Source organism: Tachypleus tridentatus, chromosome 12 (genome assembly GCF_004210375.1).
Source record: "Tachypleus tridentatus isolate NWPU-2018 chromosome 12, ASM421037v1, whole genome shotgun sequence".
Taxonomy (NCBI): domain Eukaryota; kingdom Metazoa; phylum Arthropoda; class Merostomata; order Xiphosura; family Limulidae; genus Tachypleus; species Tachypleus tridentatus.
In genome coordinates, this window is record NC_134836.1 from 58056957 (window position 1) to 58076436 (window position 19480).

At 30.6% G+C, this 19480-nt stretch overlaps 1 protein-coding gene across 1 annotated transcript in view; it reads left to right on the plus strand.

The window, feature by feature from the left end:
- Positions 1 to 18368, plus strand: part of LOC143235629 (fasciclin-2-like) — a 66448-nt gene extending 48080 nt beyond the window's left edge. Inside the window, exons 3-10 of the mRNA XM_076473862.1 lie at positions 379 to 507; positions 3262 to 3439; positions 5233 to 5390; positions 12637 to 12918; positions 15002 to 15120; positions 15584 to 15743; positions 16382 to 16518; positions 18114 to 18368. Coding sequence (XP_076329977.1) covers positions 379 to 507; positions 3262 to 3439; positions 5233 to 5390; positions 12637 to 12918; positions 15002 to 15120; positions 15584 to 15743; positions 16382 to 16518; positions 18114 to 18368 — 1418 coding nt within the window. The remainder of the gene's footprint in view (positions 1 to 378; positions 508 to 3261; positions 3440 to 5232; positions 5391 to 12636; positions 12919 to 15001; positions 15121 to 15583; positions 15744 to 16381; positions 16519 to 18113) is intronic.
- The last annotated feature ends 1112 nt before the right edge of the window (positions 18369 to 19480 follow it).

Sequence of the window (19480 nt, forward strand, 5' to 3'; positions counted from 1 at the left end):
TTTCACGTTATTATGTTGCTATAGTAACCCGTGGCGTCTTTTGTGAAGCATTAAACTACGCTAATTTTACAGACGCAAGTAAGGAGTCGGTTTCACGATATTATGTTTCTATAGCAACCTATGGCGTCACTTCTCTGAGCCAGATTGTCGGTATAAATGAGTCAATGGATTTTTGTGACGTAGAAGGTGTTAATTGTCTCGTTGTTTTGTCTTGCTTGAAAAACCTAGCGATAGTGGCTTCAGGCTTATATTTAAAAAACAAAATTGTTATGTCTAAAAATATATTCTGAAAGTTAAAGTATTTATATATGTATGTCGCACTACAAGACGTTATTAGTAAATTCGAGAGAAAAACAAGCTAACTGAAAGTGGTTGTAGGTGATACTAATAGCTTTTCAGCACTTTGTATTGTAATTGTGTTCCGTTTAGAGCATAAGCTCATCACAGGCACAACTAATACCCAATACGTTGATGCGTGCAAAGAACTGATTGACTACAGGGTGGCCCGTAAGTCCCTACCCATCCAAATGTCTTATGTATCCAGTGTATCTGTGTGTTGCCCCTCATTCTCGCTGCATAATATTATGCGACGCCATGTTCTGTGAGACATTTTCCTCAACATGGCAGGGGTTATTGTTTTGAATGCCGCGGTAACAGCTGCCTTCAACGCATTATTTGTATTATAACGTTGTTTAGGCACAACTATGGATGGGTAGGGACTTACGGACTACCTGTACAGAGAGAAGAGTTAGTCATTCCTAACTCTTGTCTGGTAAAGTCATAGGATTTGATTGTTGCCTTTATGGTATATTCATAGCCTAAAACTGTGAGAGTCTGGATATGCTAACCATAATCTTAATACATATCATAGATGATAAAAGAGATGATTGCTGTTTGCTTAAACACAAAACTTCACAGTGGGTCTTTTGCACTTTGCCAGTTGAGGGGAATTGAACCTTGGCTTTTAGCAATTTAAGTTTGTAAATTTACTACTAACCCACCAGGCAACAAAATTGCAGTAAATGTGACCTATAAAAATCAGACTTGTCATTAGCAGAATTGCTAGGAGGTCTCACATTATTATCTTGTTGTAGGAGGTTGGCGTAGTTATGTTAAAAAACAAGGTTAGAGGTATTTCTTTGGTTCTCACAAATGAAGATGTCTTTTGTGAATTTTATGATTGATTTTAACTAATTGAAATTGTGAATGATTCATGTAAGTCATACTTAAGTGGCCTTAGGTGCAATGAATGAAGACATTTAGCCTAAAATTATTTGAAGATGACAATACCTGAAACTTACATATTGTGAGTGAAGTCTTCAAATTATTTGCTGATCTAGCAGTTTCAATAAATAGAAATGTACTTATCAAAAGGATAGGAAATTTATGAATTATAGGTTATATATACCTGTTCAATCAAATATTCTGGCTGAATACTGAATATGTAATTTATAAATTAAGTTTTTCTGATAAATTATTCAACTTGTTATGAAGAAAAAATGTATTGTAGAAAAACATCTCTCTTTGTATGTTCATAAAATACAATTTTTTTTCTTAAAATATTTGACAAGAGAATTGAAATTATTCATAGTGATAGCAACAATTACTTTTATTTGTTCTTCTGTTCTTTGTTTTCCAGTTTCTTTTCTGTCTTTGTTTGAGATACGAAACCTGTTAGGTAACTGGTTTATTACATTGGAACTATATTAGATTTATATGGGCATTACCAAATTAACTTAATCGTGTCAAACGAATTCTCTCTCTCTCTTTGTTGTTGTTGTTAACCAGATTCTTCAACTCTTACAATAAGGTATCTAATACATGTTATAGGGTTTGTGAAAACACAACAGACCTAATCAGGTTTCAGTAGTACAGAAACTGAGTTAAAAGAGCTGTTTTGATTAGCGAAGTTACATTTTAAACTGTGAACGTTATTGTAATGCTAACAGATACAAATATGTACAGCAGACCACATCCATAACAACAAACCATAAGGGAATAAATAAATGTGTGTAGTATTTTATTTACTTTGACATCTTAGTGCTCGTAAAACAAAAAATGTAAAGAAGGATAGGATATAAAAATACATAATTAATTATCAGGGTTAGCTCTTCTTGGTGTAGGAGACATGTTCCCCTGCACAGGATGCCATCCTGAGGGGCACCAAAAACAACATTGCCAATAGTAGTTCTTGTCAGTTTTGCAGGGGAAGAAGCACAGAATATAAAGTTCTTACAGACCACAATTTTGCCTGGAGTTGACTCTATCAATTGTAGCAATTAGAAGTTTATTAGTGATGAAATAGGTCTGTCATACCTGTTGTTTTGTTTTTATGAACGTATTATAAAACAACATAACACTTGTGAAGTATGCAGCTCAGGAGATTTATATACAGTTTAGTTCCTAATATACAAAATTATTAGTTACAATTTAGTTCTCAAATATCAATAATCTTAAATACAGTTTAGCTCCTAAAGTGCAATATCCTTAGTTACACTTTAGCTCCTAAAGTGCAATACCCTTAGTTACACTTTAGCTCCTAAAGTGCAATATCCTTAGTTACAGTTTAGCTCCTAAAGTGCAATACTCTTAGTTACACTTTAGCTCCTAAAGTGCAATATCCTTAGTTATAATTATTTCCAAAAATCAGTGTTCTTTAGTTGAAAGCTAGATTTATTTTGTTAAATATGTTGAGAAGTGCTTGTAGACAAAATATACATGTATATTTATTTTATATTCACTGTGAGCTTGTACAATTCCATACTTTAAATTCTCGAAGGATCTAAATACTAATAGTGACCTCTTGTTTTCCTTTGTAGAACTGTAGCAAAAAGACAAAAAAAATAGATGATATTTATTGAGGCAAAATCCTACTGCATAGAATCAAATGCTTCAAAAATCATCATCTATTTTTTTGTCTTTACAGTTCTACAAAGGAAAACAAGATCCTATTAGTATTTAGATCCATCTACCAAAACTACCCAGATAGTTGTTTTGACTATCATAAAAACCCACAGTATTTTGTATATCAAAGAACACATTTTTGTTGTTCAAAATTGAAATTTGAATTATATTTCTTTTTATTTGCTGTTTGGTTCTGATTTATTTTAGTACAGAAGTAGATATAAAACTGGAATGTTTAAAGTTAGTAAAAAACATAGGCTTTTCCAAATGAAAGTGATGTCCTGATGTTTAAAGTTTTATTCTTTCAAAAGTTATTTTAAAATAATAATATTTAATAATATTCCTAATTTGTATCAGGTTGTTTTGCTGAGGAACCTGAGAATAGAGCAGAACTTATTATACAGCCAAAGGGCAATTCTCAGTCTCGTCCAGCCAGGGAAAGCTTTGCTATTACTTGTACAGGAAAAAGTGACAACAATGAATACTTCTCAGACATGGAGTGGAAAGACCCAAGTGGGAACACCCTGGTTTCTAGGTGAAAAGGTTTTATAACTATTGTTGTATTTCATTATATAATATTTTTTTAATTTGTGTGAAAACTGTAGATGACTATAATTTTTGTTTAGTTAATGATTGTCTTGCTTGTAGTGTAATTTTTATTTCTATCAAAGAAACACAGCTATACATTTATATGCAGATAAATGTTTAAAGTAAAGAAAAACAAAAGATCTAGGATTTATTGTTTTTGCAGTCAGAACCTGGCTGAAAAGGATTTTGTATAAGTGTTTCTCTAAAATATATCACAAAAATGTTTAATAATTAAAGCTTATAAATATTAAGTTTTAGCTAGTACCTAGTTTTGCAAAAACATTTCAAATAACAAGTTCAAAGTGTGAATTTGTTTGTATTACTAAACATTTTAGTATTGTTTTCTCTTCTTTAAGTCATCAGTGCAGAAAAAAAAATATTGCATAAATAAATTTTCTCTAGAAAATGAAAAATGGATTTTAATTGATAAAGAAAAAAATTTAAGTTATATATATTTTTGGAGCTAGTTAGAATGGAAATTTATGCAATATTTCTGAATGTCTAAAAGCAATATTTGGAAAATTATTTGGATTACTTAGCATTTTGTAATTATAAAATCTGTATCCAAACATTTTGTGGTTCTGTTAAATTCTTAAATTGTGCTGTCTGAAAACATTTCAAAATTTAAAGATAAGTTATGGATACATGATTTTTAAAGTAAAAACAAAATATCAACTCTTAAAACCTGTAATTTTTTTGTGTGTTCTGCCAAAATAAATTTCATAATAACTGCCACCATACCTTATAGAATTTCAATTTTCTTAATTTTGTTTTTTCCATCAGCATCACGAGTACCCACATGAAGCATTGTTGAGTAAATAGCCTCAAATCTTTCATTGTTATGCATTTAGTGTCACCGTCAATGGGTAAATTGCAAATTTTAGGCTGCATGCTAGTAGCATCTCCTCAGTTTTAAGGTTAATTCTAATAACATGATTTATAAACTTTTTCAAACAAATTAATATCTCACAAGACTTGAATGTTTTTTCCATGTACACAATAGTTAATACAGTAATAATCTGAACAGTTTCTCATTTATTTGAAACTGTGTTGTTTTCATGTTTTTCTAAAGCATCACACCTTGACCTAATTCTTACATTATTTTTTGCAAAGCAAGTTATTGAAATATTCAAACAAATGTGTACAACTATGTAATTATTCAGCCAGTTTTCAGCTCCTTGCAACTTGTATTTTTATTGAGAGTTCCTTTTTTAATTTAAAAGTAATATTTCTCAATGCATGGAATAATTGTAGTATCTGATTGGTTGTTTCAGCAAATAAATATTTTGCCTGTTTCTTTTAACAATGATTGAAACAAGTTGTCTAAAGTAATTTAGATGTATTAGTTTTAAATTTGTCAATTTTTTTTAGATACAAATCTAGAAACTGCAAATCCTTTAAATGTGGAGACTACAGTGATGTTATTGATGAGTTATAAATGAAACAGTCAGCTGAACTTTCAACTAAAAAAATATTTATTCTAAAGTGCATTAAGTAACTTATGGGAAACTTTATAAGATATTTTAACATCATTTGTGGATTTTTTTTTCCAACCTTGCTTTGTTAAATCACACTGATTAACCTACTGGACAAATCATTAAAGAAAACTGGTATTTTAAATCTAAGCAGTGAATCTTGTATTTTCAAATTGCAGCTGAAAATTAATGTAATAGAACAATGAAGTGTGAATTTAACTTTTAAAAAATTGTAATATAATTTTTTTTTGCTTATTTCTGACAGTGAAAATAACCAAGATATTGAAGTACGTAAAACGAGTGAAAGCATATTGTCTCTTGTATTTGTGAATCCTCGAACAAAAGATTCGGGCAGGTATACATGTATAGCATCTTATGATAATTCTGAAAGGTTGGAGACTTATGTTCAAATTACCTTCTTTCGTAAGTATTTTGTTAAATATTTTGTTTTCATCTTATAATTTTGATTTTTAAAAATATGTAGAAATTACAAAACCATTATTTTAAGAGCCAATATAACTTCTCAAAATATGCTTCAATCTTGAGTACAGATGAAATAATTTACTTTGCACGTGTGACATTGAATTTAAAAACATGTTTCAACATTTAATTACACTATGTAACAAAATTTTTAATTTTTCTTGTTCCTGGGTAGAAAGTGTTATTTCCCAATTGCTTATGCCTAAAGTAAATGGAAAAGGCCTATTTTTCTCTTCAAACTTTGCTTTTGTGACCTGGGATCGTATAACAAAAGCATGATGGGAGACTATATTTGGGGGCTGATACGTGAAAGTGATTTATATTACAGTTGCAAATCTCAAAAAACTACTCACTTCTGAACATTTTTCTATAATTTGGTATAAATACATGTAAATCTTGATTCATATGTTGTTTTATTCAGACCTTATGCAAATGAAAATGTGCAAATTTGTCTGTTTTTACATATAAAATAGGTTAATTTCTAAATTTCATTATCCAGGTCACAAAAGCAAAGTTTGAAGGGAATAATGGCCATTTTCTGTACTTTTACAACACAAGCAATTAAGAAATAACACATACTATCCAAGAACACAATTTGTGTTACACAATGTTATTTTTAATTTAACATTTAACCACTATGAAACTGTAACTATCTGACAAAGGGAACTCCGTGAATATAACAGAGGTGTATGTTATAATGATACTTTGATGCATCTAAGTATACCAGGAACTTAAGTACCTTCTTTTTCAATCAGAAATTAGATAAAATTAAGATATAACAATAACTTTGCATAAAGAAGCATTATGAATAAATTAAAAACCAACTTATGAATGATTTATTGAGATAACGTTTTACACCAGGAGAGAACAACGTAGTGAAGTCTCACACTTGTACTTTTCTGTCATGTTCATGTCAATGGGGTATGGGATTGATAGCTATTTTAACAAATAGAATGGAATTCACTCTGCAATTTAAACACTCCATTTAACTGTAGAAAATACAACATTTTTCTGTATTTTTTTGTATTTCTCTGATTCTGAAAGTTTTATTTTTGGAGAAAACAGGTTGGAGTATCTCAATTGCTATAAATATTATTTCTGAGAAAATCTGTTTTATTCACAGTTGGTATTTGTACCTTATTATTAATTCATCTGTAAAATCTGTTTTATTCACAGTTAGTATTTGTACCTTATTATTAATTCATCTGTAAAATCTGTTTTATTCACAGTTAGTATTTGTACCTTATTATTAATTCATCTGTAAAATCTGTTTTATTCACAGTTAGTATCTGTACCTTATTATTAATTCATCTGTAAAATCTGTTTTATTCACAGTTAGTATTTGTACCTTATTATTAATTCATCTGTAAAATCTGTTTTATTCACAGTTAGTATTTGTACCTTATTATTAATTCATCTGTAAAATCTGTTTTATTCACAATTAGTATTTGTACCTTATTATTAATTCATCTGTAAAATCTGTTTTATTCACAGTTAGTATTTGTACCTTATTATTAATTCATCTGTGAAATCTGTTTTATTCACAGTTTGTATTTGTACCTTATTATTAATTCATCTGTGAAATCTGTTTTATTCACAGTTCGTATTTGTACCTTATTATTAATTCATCTGTAAAATCTGTTTTATTCACAGTTAGTATTTGTACCTTATTATTAATTCATCTGTAAAATCTGTTTTATTCACAGTTAGTATCTGTACCTTATTATTAATTCATCTGTAAAATCTGTTTTATTCACAGTTAGTATTTGTACCTTATTATTAATTCATCTGTAAAATCTGTTTTATTCACAGTTCGTATTTGTACCTTATTATTAATTCATCTGTAAAATCTGTTTTATTCACAGTTGGTATTTGTACCTTATTATTAATTCATCTGTAAAATCTGTTTTATTCACAGTTAGTATTTGTACCTTATTATTAATTCATCTGTAAAATCTGTTTTATTCACAGTTCGTATTTGTACCTTATTATTAATTCATCTGTAAAATCTGTTTTATTCACAGTTGGTATTTGTACCTTATTATTAATTCATCTGTAAAATCTGTTTTATTCACAGTTAGTATTTGTACCTTATTATTAATTCATCTCTGTTTATATTCCATATTTTTTCAATTATGCCTTACTTTTATCTGCTTGGGTACTGGGGCAAATTTAACTGTCAGATGAAGCTGACTCAACCTCTCTTTAGGTTAGGCCCCTATTTGCTTTTGTTTGTTAGCTGATTAGGTAGTTTAGGTTTAAATTCCCCCCTACTTGGGACTATAATTGTTGAGATTGTCCTTGCTTGGCTCAATAGTAAATTCAGTTGTTACTTAGTTCTTCAAATTTTGTGATAACTTTTGCTTTTCCATTTCAAAAATCCTTTATTTTCATCCATTAGTGAAACATTTGTTCTGTCTTCAGATGATTCAATTATTCTTTCTCTTACTTTCTAGTTAGTTTTAATTTTCGTAACTGTTTGTTTTGGTTTTTGCTTCATTGTAGACGTTCTTTCTACAAACTCTAATATTATTCATTTCCTTTCTATGTGAAGGTTTGAATTAAGAGATTTCAGTTTATAAACAGACTAGAGAGAATGGCTTTAAGTGGAACAATCTTATAAGTTATTTGCTAAATTCAATACTATGCCCTTTGTAATTGTCTGTAGTCTGTAGACGTTTATTTAATGTGGATTATTCTCATTGCCTGTGCTGACTAGTAACTAATGTTTCACTGGTTTAAGGTAGAACTTTTAAAGCAGTTTATATTTCAGTCAATTTCAAGTAGATAAAATACACACTTATTTCTTTCAATCAGACTTTGATTCAAACCTGAATATGCATGTACATTATTCTTCATTCTATTCTGTTTCCCAGAGTTTCTCACTTATCTGTCTGACAAGCCTTGTTTAACTTGTGAAAGGAAAGTGTAGGCATAACTGAGACAGTACATAAAACACAGAGGATGTTAAAAGATAAATCATGCGTAACTGAATATATTGTTTTCCTAAGTTTTTTTGTAATTATGCCATTCAGTGTTTTGAATTTAACGTATGTAGAAAATAGCACTTCGGATCCATCTTTTGTATGCAAACAAGTCAATACTAGTACGTATGTAGAAAATAGCACTTCGGATCCATCTTTTGTATGCAAACAAGTCAATACTAGTACGTATGTAGAAAATAGCACTTCGGATCCATCTTTTGTATGCAAACAAGTCAATACTAGTACGTATGTAGAAAATAGCACTTCGGATCCATCTTTTGTATGCAAACAAGTCAATACTAGTGCATTATGTAGAAAATAGCACCGGATCCATCTTTTGTATGCAAACAAGTCAATACTAGTGCGTATGTAGAAAATAGCACTGGATCCATCTTTTGTATGCAAACAAGTCAATACTAATGCATGTATGTAGAAAATAGCACCGGATCCATCTTTTGTATGCAAACAAGTCAATACTAGTAATGTATGTAGAAAATAGCACCGGATCCATCTTTGTATGCAAACAAGTCAATACTAGTACATTATGTAGAAAATAGCACCGGATCCATCTTTTGTATGCAAACAAGTCAATACTAGTGCATGATGTAGAAAATAGCACTTCGGATCCATCTTTTGTATGCAAACAAGTCAATACTAGTACGTATGTAGAAAATAGCACTTCGGATCCATCTTTTGTATGCAAACAAGTCAATACTAGTACGTATGTAGAAAATAGCACCGGATCCATCTTTGTATGCAAACAAGTCAATACTAGTGCATGTATGTAGAAAATAGCACTGGATCCATCTTTTGTATGCAAACAAGTCAATACTAGTACGTATGTAGAAAATAGCACTTCGGATCCATCTTTTGTATGCAAACAAGTCAATACTAGTACGTATGTAGAAAATAGCACTTCGGATCCATCTTTTGTATGCAAACAAGTCAATACTAGTACGTATGTAGAAAATAGCACTTCGGATCCATCTTTTGTATGCAAACAAGTCAATACTAGTACGTATGTAGAAAATAGCACTTCGGATCCATCTTTTGTATGCAAACAAGTCAATACTAGTAATGTATGTAGAAAATAGCACTGGATCCATCTTTTGTATGCAAACAAGTCAATACTAAATGCATGTATGTAGAAAATAGCACTGGATCCATCTTTTGTATGCAAACAAGTCAATACTAGTACATGTATGTAGAAAATAGCACCGGATCCATCTTTTGTATGCAAACAAGTCAATACTAGTGCATGTATGTAGAAAATAGCACTGGATCCATCTTTTGTATGCAAACAAGTCAATACTAAATGCGTATGTAGAAAATAGCACTTCGGATCCATCTTTTGTATGCAAACAAGTCAATACTAGTACGTATGTAGAAAATAGCACTTCGGATCCATCTTTTGTATGCAAACAAGTCAATACTAGTACGTATGTAGAAAATAGCACTTCGGATCCATCTTTTGTATGCAAACAAGTCAATACTAGCATTATGTAGAAAATAGCACCGGATCCATCTTTTGTATGCAAACAAGTCAATACTAGTAATGCATGTAGAAAATAGCACTTCGGATCCATCTTTTGTATGCAAACAAGTCAATACTAGTACGTATGTAGAAAATAGCACTTCGGATCCATCTTTTGTATGCAAACAAGTCAATACTAGTAATGCCTTTTGTTTATACGAGAACTTATTATCTGGTTTTATATATATACCTATGGCAATCAAAAAGGTGAAATAAATGCTGTTTGTTTACATTATAAGAAACGTATTACAGTGATGTAAATTTCCTAATACCTATCTTGTATTGTGTACAAATTTATTTTTGTATTATGCATGGACCAATTGTCTTTTAGCATTGCATTCAAATTTAACATGATTGCAAACTCGTCTGTCGTGAAAGATTGTAAGAAATATAAATTTTGGAGTTTATTAGTATAATTTGTAATTTGTTTTGCATTTGCAGAGACAAATATTTGTGCATAATATGTCGAGTATTGCATCATATATCTACCTATATCATAGAATAATTGTCTATTACTTTCTCAGATATTTATATTTTAAAATATGTTGAAAAATGATTGCAATTCTAGTTGGTGAAAGAGTGTCACAAGTGTCAAATATTCTGATAATTTAATTATTTTATATTCTAAATAGCAAATGATGCAGGTTACTATAGTTTTTAATTTATAGTAACACACCTCTTATCCATGATCAATTGATTTCACCTGGATAGAGACAATTTTCTAGGGACCACTTTCCAAAATTGAATTATGTACCTAGCTAAACTCAAAAAAGAATACCGTTACCTAAAAAATTTTAATAATACAACAAAACACACACATAACAGTCTTATCAACCACTTTGACAACTGCTGTTCACATGAATTTATATCTGCTATCTGCATGTATGAATTTCTTAGTTCCAGTCAGTCCCCTAACAGAAATAGTTTTCGTAACTACTGATACAGTTGTATTTTCCTCATTAATTGTATTATCTCCAAGAATATATGTATTTTTTTTTACAGATATTTAATGTTATTCTTTGGAAATATATGAAAGATCTATTGATTAAACTGCAATGTCTGCAATTACTTGTGCAACACTTACTGAAAACATAATCACATATCCTTGTTATATCCTTTTCCCAACAGACTACACTATTTTGTGTATCTCAGGATTGTTGGTATGGATATTAACACGTTTACTAATATGACAGGGAACAACATTTCAACCTTTTTAGGCCATCTTCAGGTTAACAAAGAGAGAGTTTGCAACTGACCATTGCCAGGTGCATATCATAGGAATGAGGGTATAAACAGGTACGGGATTGTAGGGGGCATTGCAGTTACATTTTGTTAATTAGCATAGGTATAAAGGTGTTCCTTTATATTGGTTTAATTTTGGTTTTAGTTATTGTATAAGTAGGGCTTCTTTGATTTTGAGTTTGTTTATATTTGCTTCCCTACTTAGTATCTGGGTGTTTTCTATGGTTATGTTGTGTTTATTTCATTTGCAGTGTTAGTAAATGTGTGGTGTGTTTTTGTGATCTTTGAATCTGGCTTCCATTTTTCTGCTTGTTTCTCCAGCAGCGAAGTCGTGACAGTTTTTGCACTGCTATTTAGTTTCTAGTTCCAAAATAATGTCCACACAAAGTATCAACTCGACATGCAAGGTTTACAGCTGATAAATTATTATGTTGTATTCTTTCGACTAAAGTCTTTGGTAAATTCAAAATGTGTACATTCCTGCAGAATGTTCATACTCTTATTTGAATAACTGGTATTGATATACATTAGACTTGCTCCATTTTGGTAGGATTAATTAAGAAAGAAAGACTCACAGTTTTGTCATTAACCTTCACTACTGTCACTTGAATGTAATGCATTGATATATCAACATTTCTGATGAATGTATGCTCCATTCCAGTAAAATAAACCAACAATTAAACATTTATAATTTTACCACTGCTTTCAGTACTATAACTTGAATGTATGGTACTGATATATCATAATTTTGACAAATGTATTCACCATGCAAGTACAATAAATCAAGAAAAACACATGCAATTGTCATTTGGACTAACATGTTCAAATAATTTAAAACGATACATTTTGTTTGTTTGTAATTAAACACAAAACTATACATTGGGATGGATATCTGTGCTCTGTCCACACTGGGTTTCTAAACCTGGCTGCTAGTGTTGTAAGTCTGAAGACATACCATTGTGCCACTTAGTGGCAAAGTGTTGCAGACACAATCAGCTAAATTTTCATCTGGGTTTCCAGTATATGTGTTTATCTCATTTTGTGATTTTAGAAATATTTTTGAAGAAAATATGTCAAAAAATTTGAAAATACTGTGATAGTTCCTTTTGCTTTGTTAGCAAGTTTGTAAATTGTAATTTATAAAATTTATTGTGTTTGTTGTTAAGCACAACCCTACACAGTGGGCTGTCTGTACTATTCCACTACGAGTATTGAAACCTGTTTTTTAGCATTATAAGAGACTTATTGTTATACCAGTTGGGGTAGTAAAATTTAACCAATAATTATTTTCAAAAGTAAATCAGCTTATTTTCAGATGTTAAGTTGAGGAATCAGAAAGTGTTGTTTAGTTGTTCTCATTATAAGTAAAAATAAAGCGATATGTTCCTTGATTTATGTGATTTTTACTTTAATTCGTTTATCTCAACAGATGACATCACTTGGAATGATTGTTCAGAGAAACAGTCACTGATTGTTAATAAACCTGGAAAATTGTTATGCATTGTTTCGGCTAACCCTTCTCCTCAAGTTTCCTGGGTAAAGCTAGAGGGTACTAAGGATATTGAGTTGGATAAAACCCACATTACAGTTGAGTCAGATGGAATTTTTATGTCTAAGGTGCAAGAAAGTGATGGTGGAAAGTATCGTATCCAAGCTATGGTTACAGAAACTGGAAGATTCAAACATCGAGACATTAACTTGGAAGTTCTTAGTGAGTGAATTTTCCAGTAAATTTCTGGACACTTTAATTCGTAATACACTTTAAATTCAAGCTTAATTTTGAGGTCAAGATTTACTTTTATAATGCTCTTTTCTCTTATAAAATCTTTTTTAGTTCAGTTCTGTTGTGTGTGTGTCAACTGAAATGTTATCATATTTTAAAAGTTACTTGTAATTGTAGCTTTGTATCCCCAAACTAGTCTATTTATATATGTATTTAGTGGCAACCAGTGTGCCTTATATCCTGAATGGATTGTTTTATTTCATAGGATATCTTGTTACAAATCAACTGCTTGTTTGGGTGATAACCCCTTTAATATGAAGGACCTGCTAATCATGTGCTTAATATGTAAACTTTCATTCAGGTATTCTGCATGTGGTCAGTTGGCATCTTGAGTAAAATATGTTGTAAATGAATTATCAGCAGAGCATTGAAGTTAGGCCTACTGACAACAAGAGGTTCTTGGATCTTTGGTTTTATGATGTAGTTACCTTCAAGTTACAACAACAGTTAAGTCATGAAAAAAATAGACAAGACATGTGTTCACAAGAGTAACAAATATTTAATTGCATATTCACTTTTTATTAAATACTAAACAATACACTGTAAATAATGCAATAAAAACAATATAATAAACAATAGATAAAGTGGTCTGTTCTTGTAATTGGAGAACTGGAAAGAGCTGATGAATCTTAATAAGATATAAGGCTGTTTTCAGTTTGGTTTGGATGTTTTCCTCTTGAAAATTAAATTGAAAACAAAGGAAACAAATAAATGGGAAATAACTCTATCTGAAGTTAAAATAAACAATTATTACCACTCTGTGAAAGGAAATTTTCTTTTGTATGTCACTAAAATAACTATTTTACTTTAAAATACTCTTACAGCATGTGGTGAAAGTAAACAAAGGTAAGGTTCTTTTGAGAGCCAATTGGGCTGTTAATCTAAAGCATGATGCAAGTAATGGAAATCTAACAAAACAAAACAAAAGGTCCTTTCAAAATGCCTTTGGGTAATGCAGATACAAAGAAAACTTTTAATTAAACATTGACATTTTAAAAAATTATACACAAGTAAAACATGAAACTCTGGTCTCTTTAGTACAAGCATGAAACTGAAGTGTAATAAGACCAGCCTTTAATCACACTAAAAGCTACATTCCACACTATTAAATGTAGGTTTATAGACCAGACACATTACCACTCTAGGCGTTACCTGATTTATCAACAAAAATAGTTTAACTTGTTAATAAAGTGCTGTCTTAATGTTTCCTGTAAGAACATTGGATAAGTAAGTTTCAGGATTTGTTTAAAACTTGCTTGCCACTTAGAGAAGGCTAAAGTTAGTAACTCTCTTCAGCACCTCACTGAATTCAAAAATGGAACCATGAAAAACAACATAATTCTAAAACATTTTTTTTAAGCTAAGGGGTAGGAAACAGTCAGAAGGTTCTTGTACTACAGAGGTAAACCTTAAGTATGAACAGAGGGGAGCTACCACAACTGTTTTTCAGAATTGCTTCTTTAAACATCATGTTTTTTTTAAGATGAAGTAATAGTCGTTTTAAGGGGTTGTACAAAGACTTGTGCTAGATGGCATGTGTTTTATCTTCTTTGGAAAACCATAAAGGGGATGAACAGTAACACAGATAGTTGGAAACTGTTGCACAAGGACTTTTCATGTGGTATCACTGTTCTTCTTGTGATGGACAATATTCGTTATTTATCAAAAAAAGTAAACGTTTGGAGTCCTACAAATTCCATTTTCATTTTCTAAAAGAAAATATAAAAAACTAGCATCAATCATTGGATATCACTGAAATTACATTGTGAAATTTAATGACAATGAAACAAAAACAAAAAATGTGTGGAAAGTGAACTTCCCTATAGTTTCAAAAATTTGGCTTCGTTTATAACTTCAAATGCAGTTGTTAAAAATAGCCTAACAGTGCACCTCTTTAGAGTGTAGAATATGGGTTATTATGGATTAGAGTTTTAAGTTCACTGAAGTTTCGCATAAGTTATGAACTTTTAAAACTGAGAACTTAATATTTGATTATATTTTTATATTACAGTTCCTCCTAATATCACAGAGTTTCAGGAGAAAACTCAAGCAATCGAGGATAATGGCTTAGTACTCAAGTGTGTGGCTAGTAGTGCTAATCCTGACCCTTTGTATTCTTGGTTTGATAAGGTGAGGCAGTGCAACTACATTATGTCAGTTGTTACCTAGCTTTATAAAATAAATTCCAAAACATTACAGTATGGTGAGAATTTATTTCAGTTACAATCATCATTTGATTAGTTAACCCTAATTTATTTTGATTGAGGATGTTTGTTTAATTTCACATATTATTCATTTAACAAATAAATAGTTTACTATAACTATTATAAGGAATAATACTGTAAAGTATATTTTCTGTTTCCTAACCTATGCACACTGTTTGTCTTGGTTGCTGTATTGAAATTAATTATTTTGTTTGAATGGATTTTATGTACTGTTTCCTATACTTGTTTAATTGAGAGTGAATCTGTGTATGTGTGTAGGGTGGATTTGTTTTTCTGGAAAAGCAGTTTGTCGTTCAGTATATATTCTAAGAAGTAGAACAGTGATTATTTTAATATTATTTTTTGATGGAAATTTCTTACCATTATAGAATGATCATCAAATTCAAACTGAAGGAAGATTTTTAGTTGATAAAACTTTGGGAACTCTTACGATACAAAAAGCTAAGAAAGAAGATGCTGGACTTTACAGTTGCATAGCTCAGAATGAAGCTGGACAAGATAAAAAACAGTTACAGCTTACAGTTCTGTGTGAGTTCCAGGTTTTATTAAGAGTCCAACAAGATTCCCATTGCCCATATTAATCATATCCTCTCTCAGTATTTATAAGTGTTTCCATAATTATGGCATACATTATAAAGAGAACCATGTAAAATATTGCAGTGACAAAATATGTAATTTAAGTTTGCATCATACAGTGATTAAAAGTTATTCATATGTAACCTTCGAAAGTACCTGTGCTTTATAATGTACTTATATGTGTCTACTTCTAACCTAAAATGATCTTGTGAAGAGACTGTACATTTTGTTGCTCATTTATTTTAATATTTTATGTATTAGCTTGATTTTTCTATTTAACTACAGTTTGACCTTAAGGGATACTGTTTAATATATTGAAACAAACCATGAGCCATGAGTGGGAGTCTGAGGGATGAACATCTTCATTAATGTTTTAAGAAATGTAGTTTTGTTGTTTTAGATTTAATGAAACCTTTTCATGTTTTTGTTTTGTAGTGAACTTTACTCAGTCAAAATTAAAATATTTGAATTATTTTTTGTTATTAGGAATATATTACATTTTGTTAACTTAGTCGTGTTTGCTGAGGAGTACAAAAAGTTGCATCTATACTTATGGAGGAGTTTCGTTACAATGTTTTTTCTTATTGCAGCAAAACCAAAAATTCTGCAGTTTGAAAAAAAGAACACTGTTGAAGGAAAGTCAACTTCTTTAGAGTGTCGTGTTTCTGGTGTCCCACATCCAGAAGTGTCTTTACGTAAAGAAGGATCACATGAGAAACTTGAATCTGTGAGTTTGGGCATAGTACTTGGATTCATGTTATTTTATTATTTTATAATTTTTTTATTTCATTAAATAAATGTATGGAGAGTAACTGGGCTGGTTAATTACACTGTATAATAGTTTAATATTTATGAAGTGACATTTGACTGCATATGAAAGCCATGGCATCACAGATGACAAATCTTATTTAGTTTGTAGCAAATTTTCAACCATTTGATGATGCAATGTCTCAGTGGTAGATTAATGGCTTTAATGTGAGCCATAGCCTTTTCCAAAGAAGATTATTTATAACTCTATATAGTTAAGTGATATGGAACTGTTGGCACAACATTTGAAAGAAGGAAGCCTTTTGTGTTCTCTGTGTAGGCAGAAACTCTCTCACAGCAGAGCATATAGGATAAAATGGACTCAAGAACCACACTTCAAACCAATTCAGAGCAACACTGTCAGCTTCAAAGTGAAGATGGGATACATGAATGAGAGCTATCTAACTTGAAAACAAAACATCTCCATGAAGTTGAGCACATCTCTTGACACCTTTATCAATTTAAAAAAATTCATGATTTATATTGATCAAGATTGGCAAGCCACCAGCATTAACAAGCATAACTGAAAAAACTGAAATCACACCAGTTCCATTGAACTGCATATCTGTCAAGTCACTTTGATCTACTTAAATGTGTTCTTGGAAACCAATGTCAGCTATAAAGTTTGCTGAGATATATGGTCTAAGATTGAACTTTCTGTCCTTCACAATAGATTTTTTACAATAGAAAGTGCAATGTTGTACAGTGGCCATCAAGTTATGCATGACTGGTGACGGAGAGAGTAGTACAAAAAGCATTATACACTTGGAAAGTCATGCTTATAAGGTGCAGTTAACCCCACATAAAACCTTTTAAAAATTAACAATTATGAAATGTTAATTGATATTTTTAAATTATTTTGATTTACTGATTGAAAGTACTTTTTGGGGTGATCAAAATTATTATGTGAAAAGGTTTTGAAGCATTTTGAAGAATGGTCTAGTAGTAAAATATTATAATTTATTTTTTGAAAGGTTTGTGTGTGTTTACATGCATATGAATTACTAATGAAGGTTATCTACTTCCCTTCGGTTTTGTTTCAAAGAAATCAGATAAAATTAACTCTGAAATACTAAAATCTTTTTATTTTTTAATTTGCTCTCATGCTGTCAACAGTCATATAAATTAGGGTCCTGAATGGCTTTGATACAATGCACAGCATGCATCAATTTGCCTATAGTTCTCTGCTCTCCCACTTTCTGTGTAACTCATTGTGAATAATTGTATCAGGAGAACATACATAAGCTATGCTTTCTCTCTATAATTTAAATTTCTTAGAGTCTTGATGGAAAGCCACATAATTCTTGGTTGACAGGAGGTGGGTTGGAATGTATTTCAGAAGTGAGTACCTGTTTGTGAAACATGGTATAGCAATAAAAAGTTACAATGTTGTAATAGTTATCTCAGTAGTAACAAACATTTTGCAGTAATATTTGTTTTAACCTTGTCTTTTATTAAGTTATTAATCCAAACTTTAACTTATAAAGAGTGGTAAAATAAATATTAATTTGTCAGGGAGGAAGAATGATTGTAGAGAGTTTTCAAGAGAAGGAGATTACGAGCTTGAAAATGACTATTAGCCAAGTTATGAGAGAAGACGATGGCTTATACTTTTGTCATGCAGAAAACATGGCAGGCAAAGTGGAAAAAGCAGGACATCTAACAGTTGAATGTAAGATATCATCAGTTTTTGAAGATATCGTATCTTTTGTGGTGTTAACTAGGCACTCTACAATTTTTCCTTGCATTAGTTTCTGTCTGTTCAAATAATCTTAGATATTATGAGAATATGAGTAATGCTATCATTAATATCATAATGTTTATTGAGTGAAATATTTTTTCCCAAATTCTGCAGATCGTAATATCAGTTGGAAAATTACCATAAGTTACCTGCACACACAGATATAGATATATATTGTATTTATTATTATTTTTAACATTTTGACTTTATCACTTATGATTACACTGCACAACAAAGTTTTTGCTTCTTGAACACTGTTGGGTGTTCCTTATAGATTTTTGGCTGCTGATCACAAAAATCACATCCAAATTTGCCCATCACGTACCGTTTCATTGAAATCTTCAGTTTTGCTATAATGGAAAAATGATATCAGGGCAACTGGAATCTGTCAATGCTTGATGACTACTGTTGGACACTGCAACGTGATGCACCGGACATTGAATACAAACAAAAATCAGGAGCAAAACACTTTTAATTATGTTAAACTTAATAGCATATTAGAAACATAAATGTAATTAAATACATTATTGCTGGTAAACAATTAACTGTATTTCTCAGAGTTCCTACGTGATGAAGCAAAATCAAAACTATATTTGTGCATACCCACCAGGTGTCTGTCACAATCAGCAAAAACTTTTCAGGAAGCAAAACTTTTGAAAAAAATTGTTGTGCAGTGTTATATATTTTTAGGAAAATCTTTCAACATGCCTAAAAGTCTAAAGTTATTTGATTAGTCTTGCTAATACATTGTTACATTTCTCTTGAGAAATACAACAAAATAAGTCTTATGAAAATTATACAATTTAAATATTAAGATGATTGGATGGACTGAAACCTACAAATATATGGAGAAAAGAAAACAGAAAAAGATGAATGGAAACTTGAAGAAGGCTTATAAAATTCTGTCTTTTGTATTGTTGGTTCATAATATCTATACATGTTTCCATACAACAGTTTTAGTTAAAAATATACTCAAATTCAGTGTTTGTGTTTTGTCTTACAAAGATGTTTACTGTAAAAGATCAGCTGAAGATTGTCACTTGTTTTGGTGTTTGGGGAAAATTTATAATTAATTATTGATGCAGTTCTCCACTGTAGATGTTCTACTTTTGGTTGGTTCAGTTGATTACACTATCTTAAA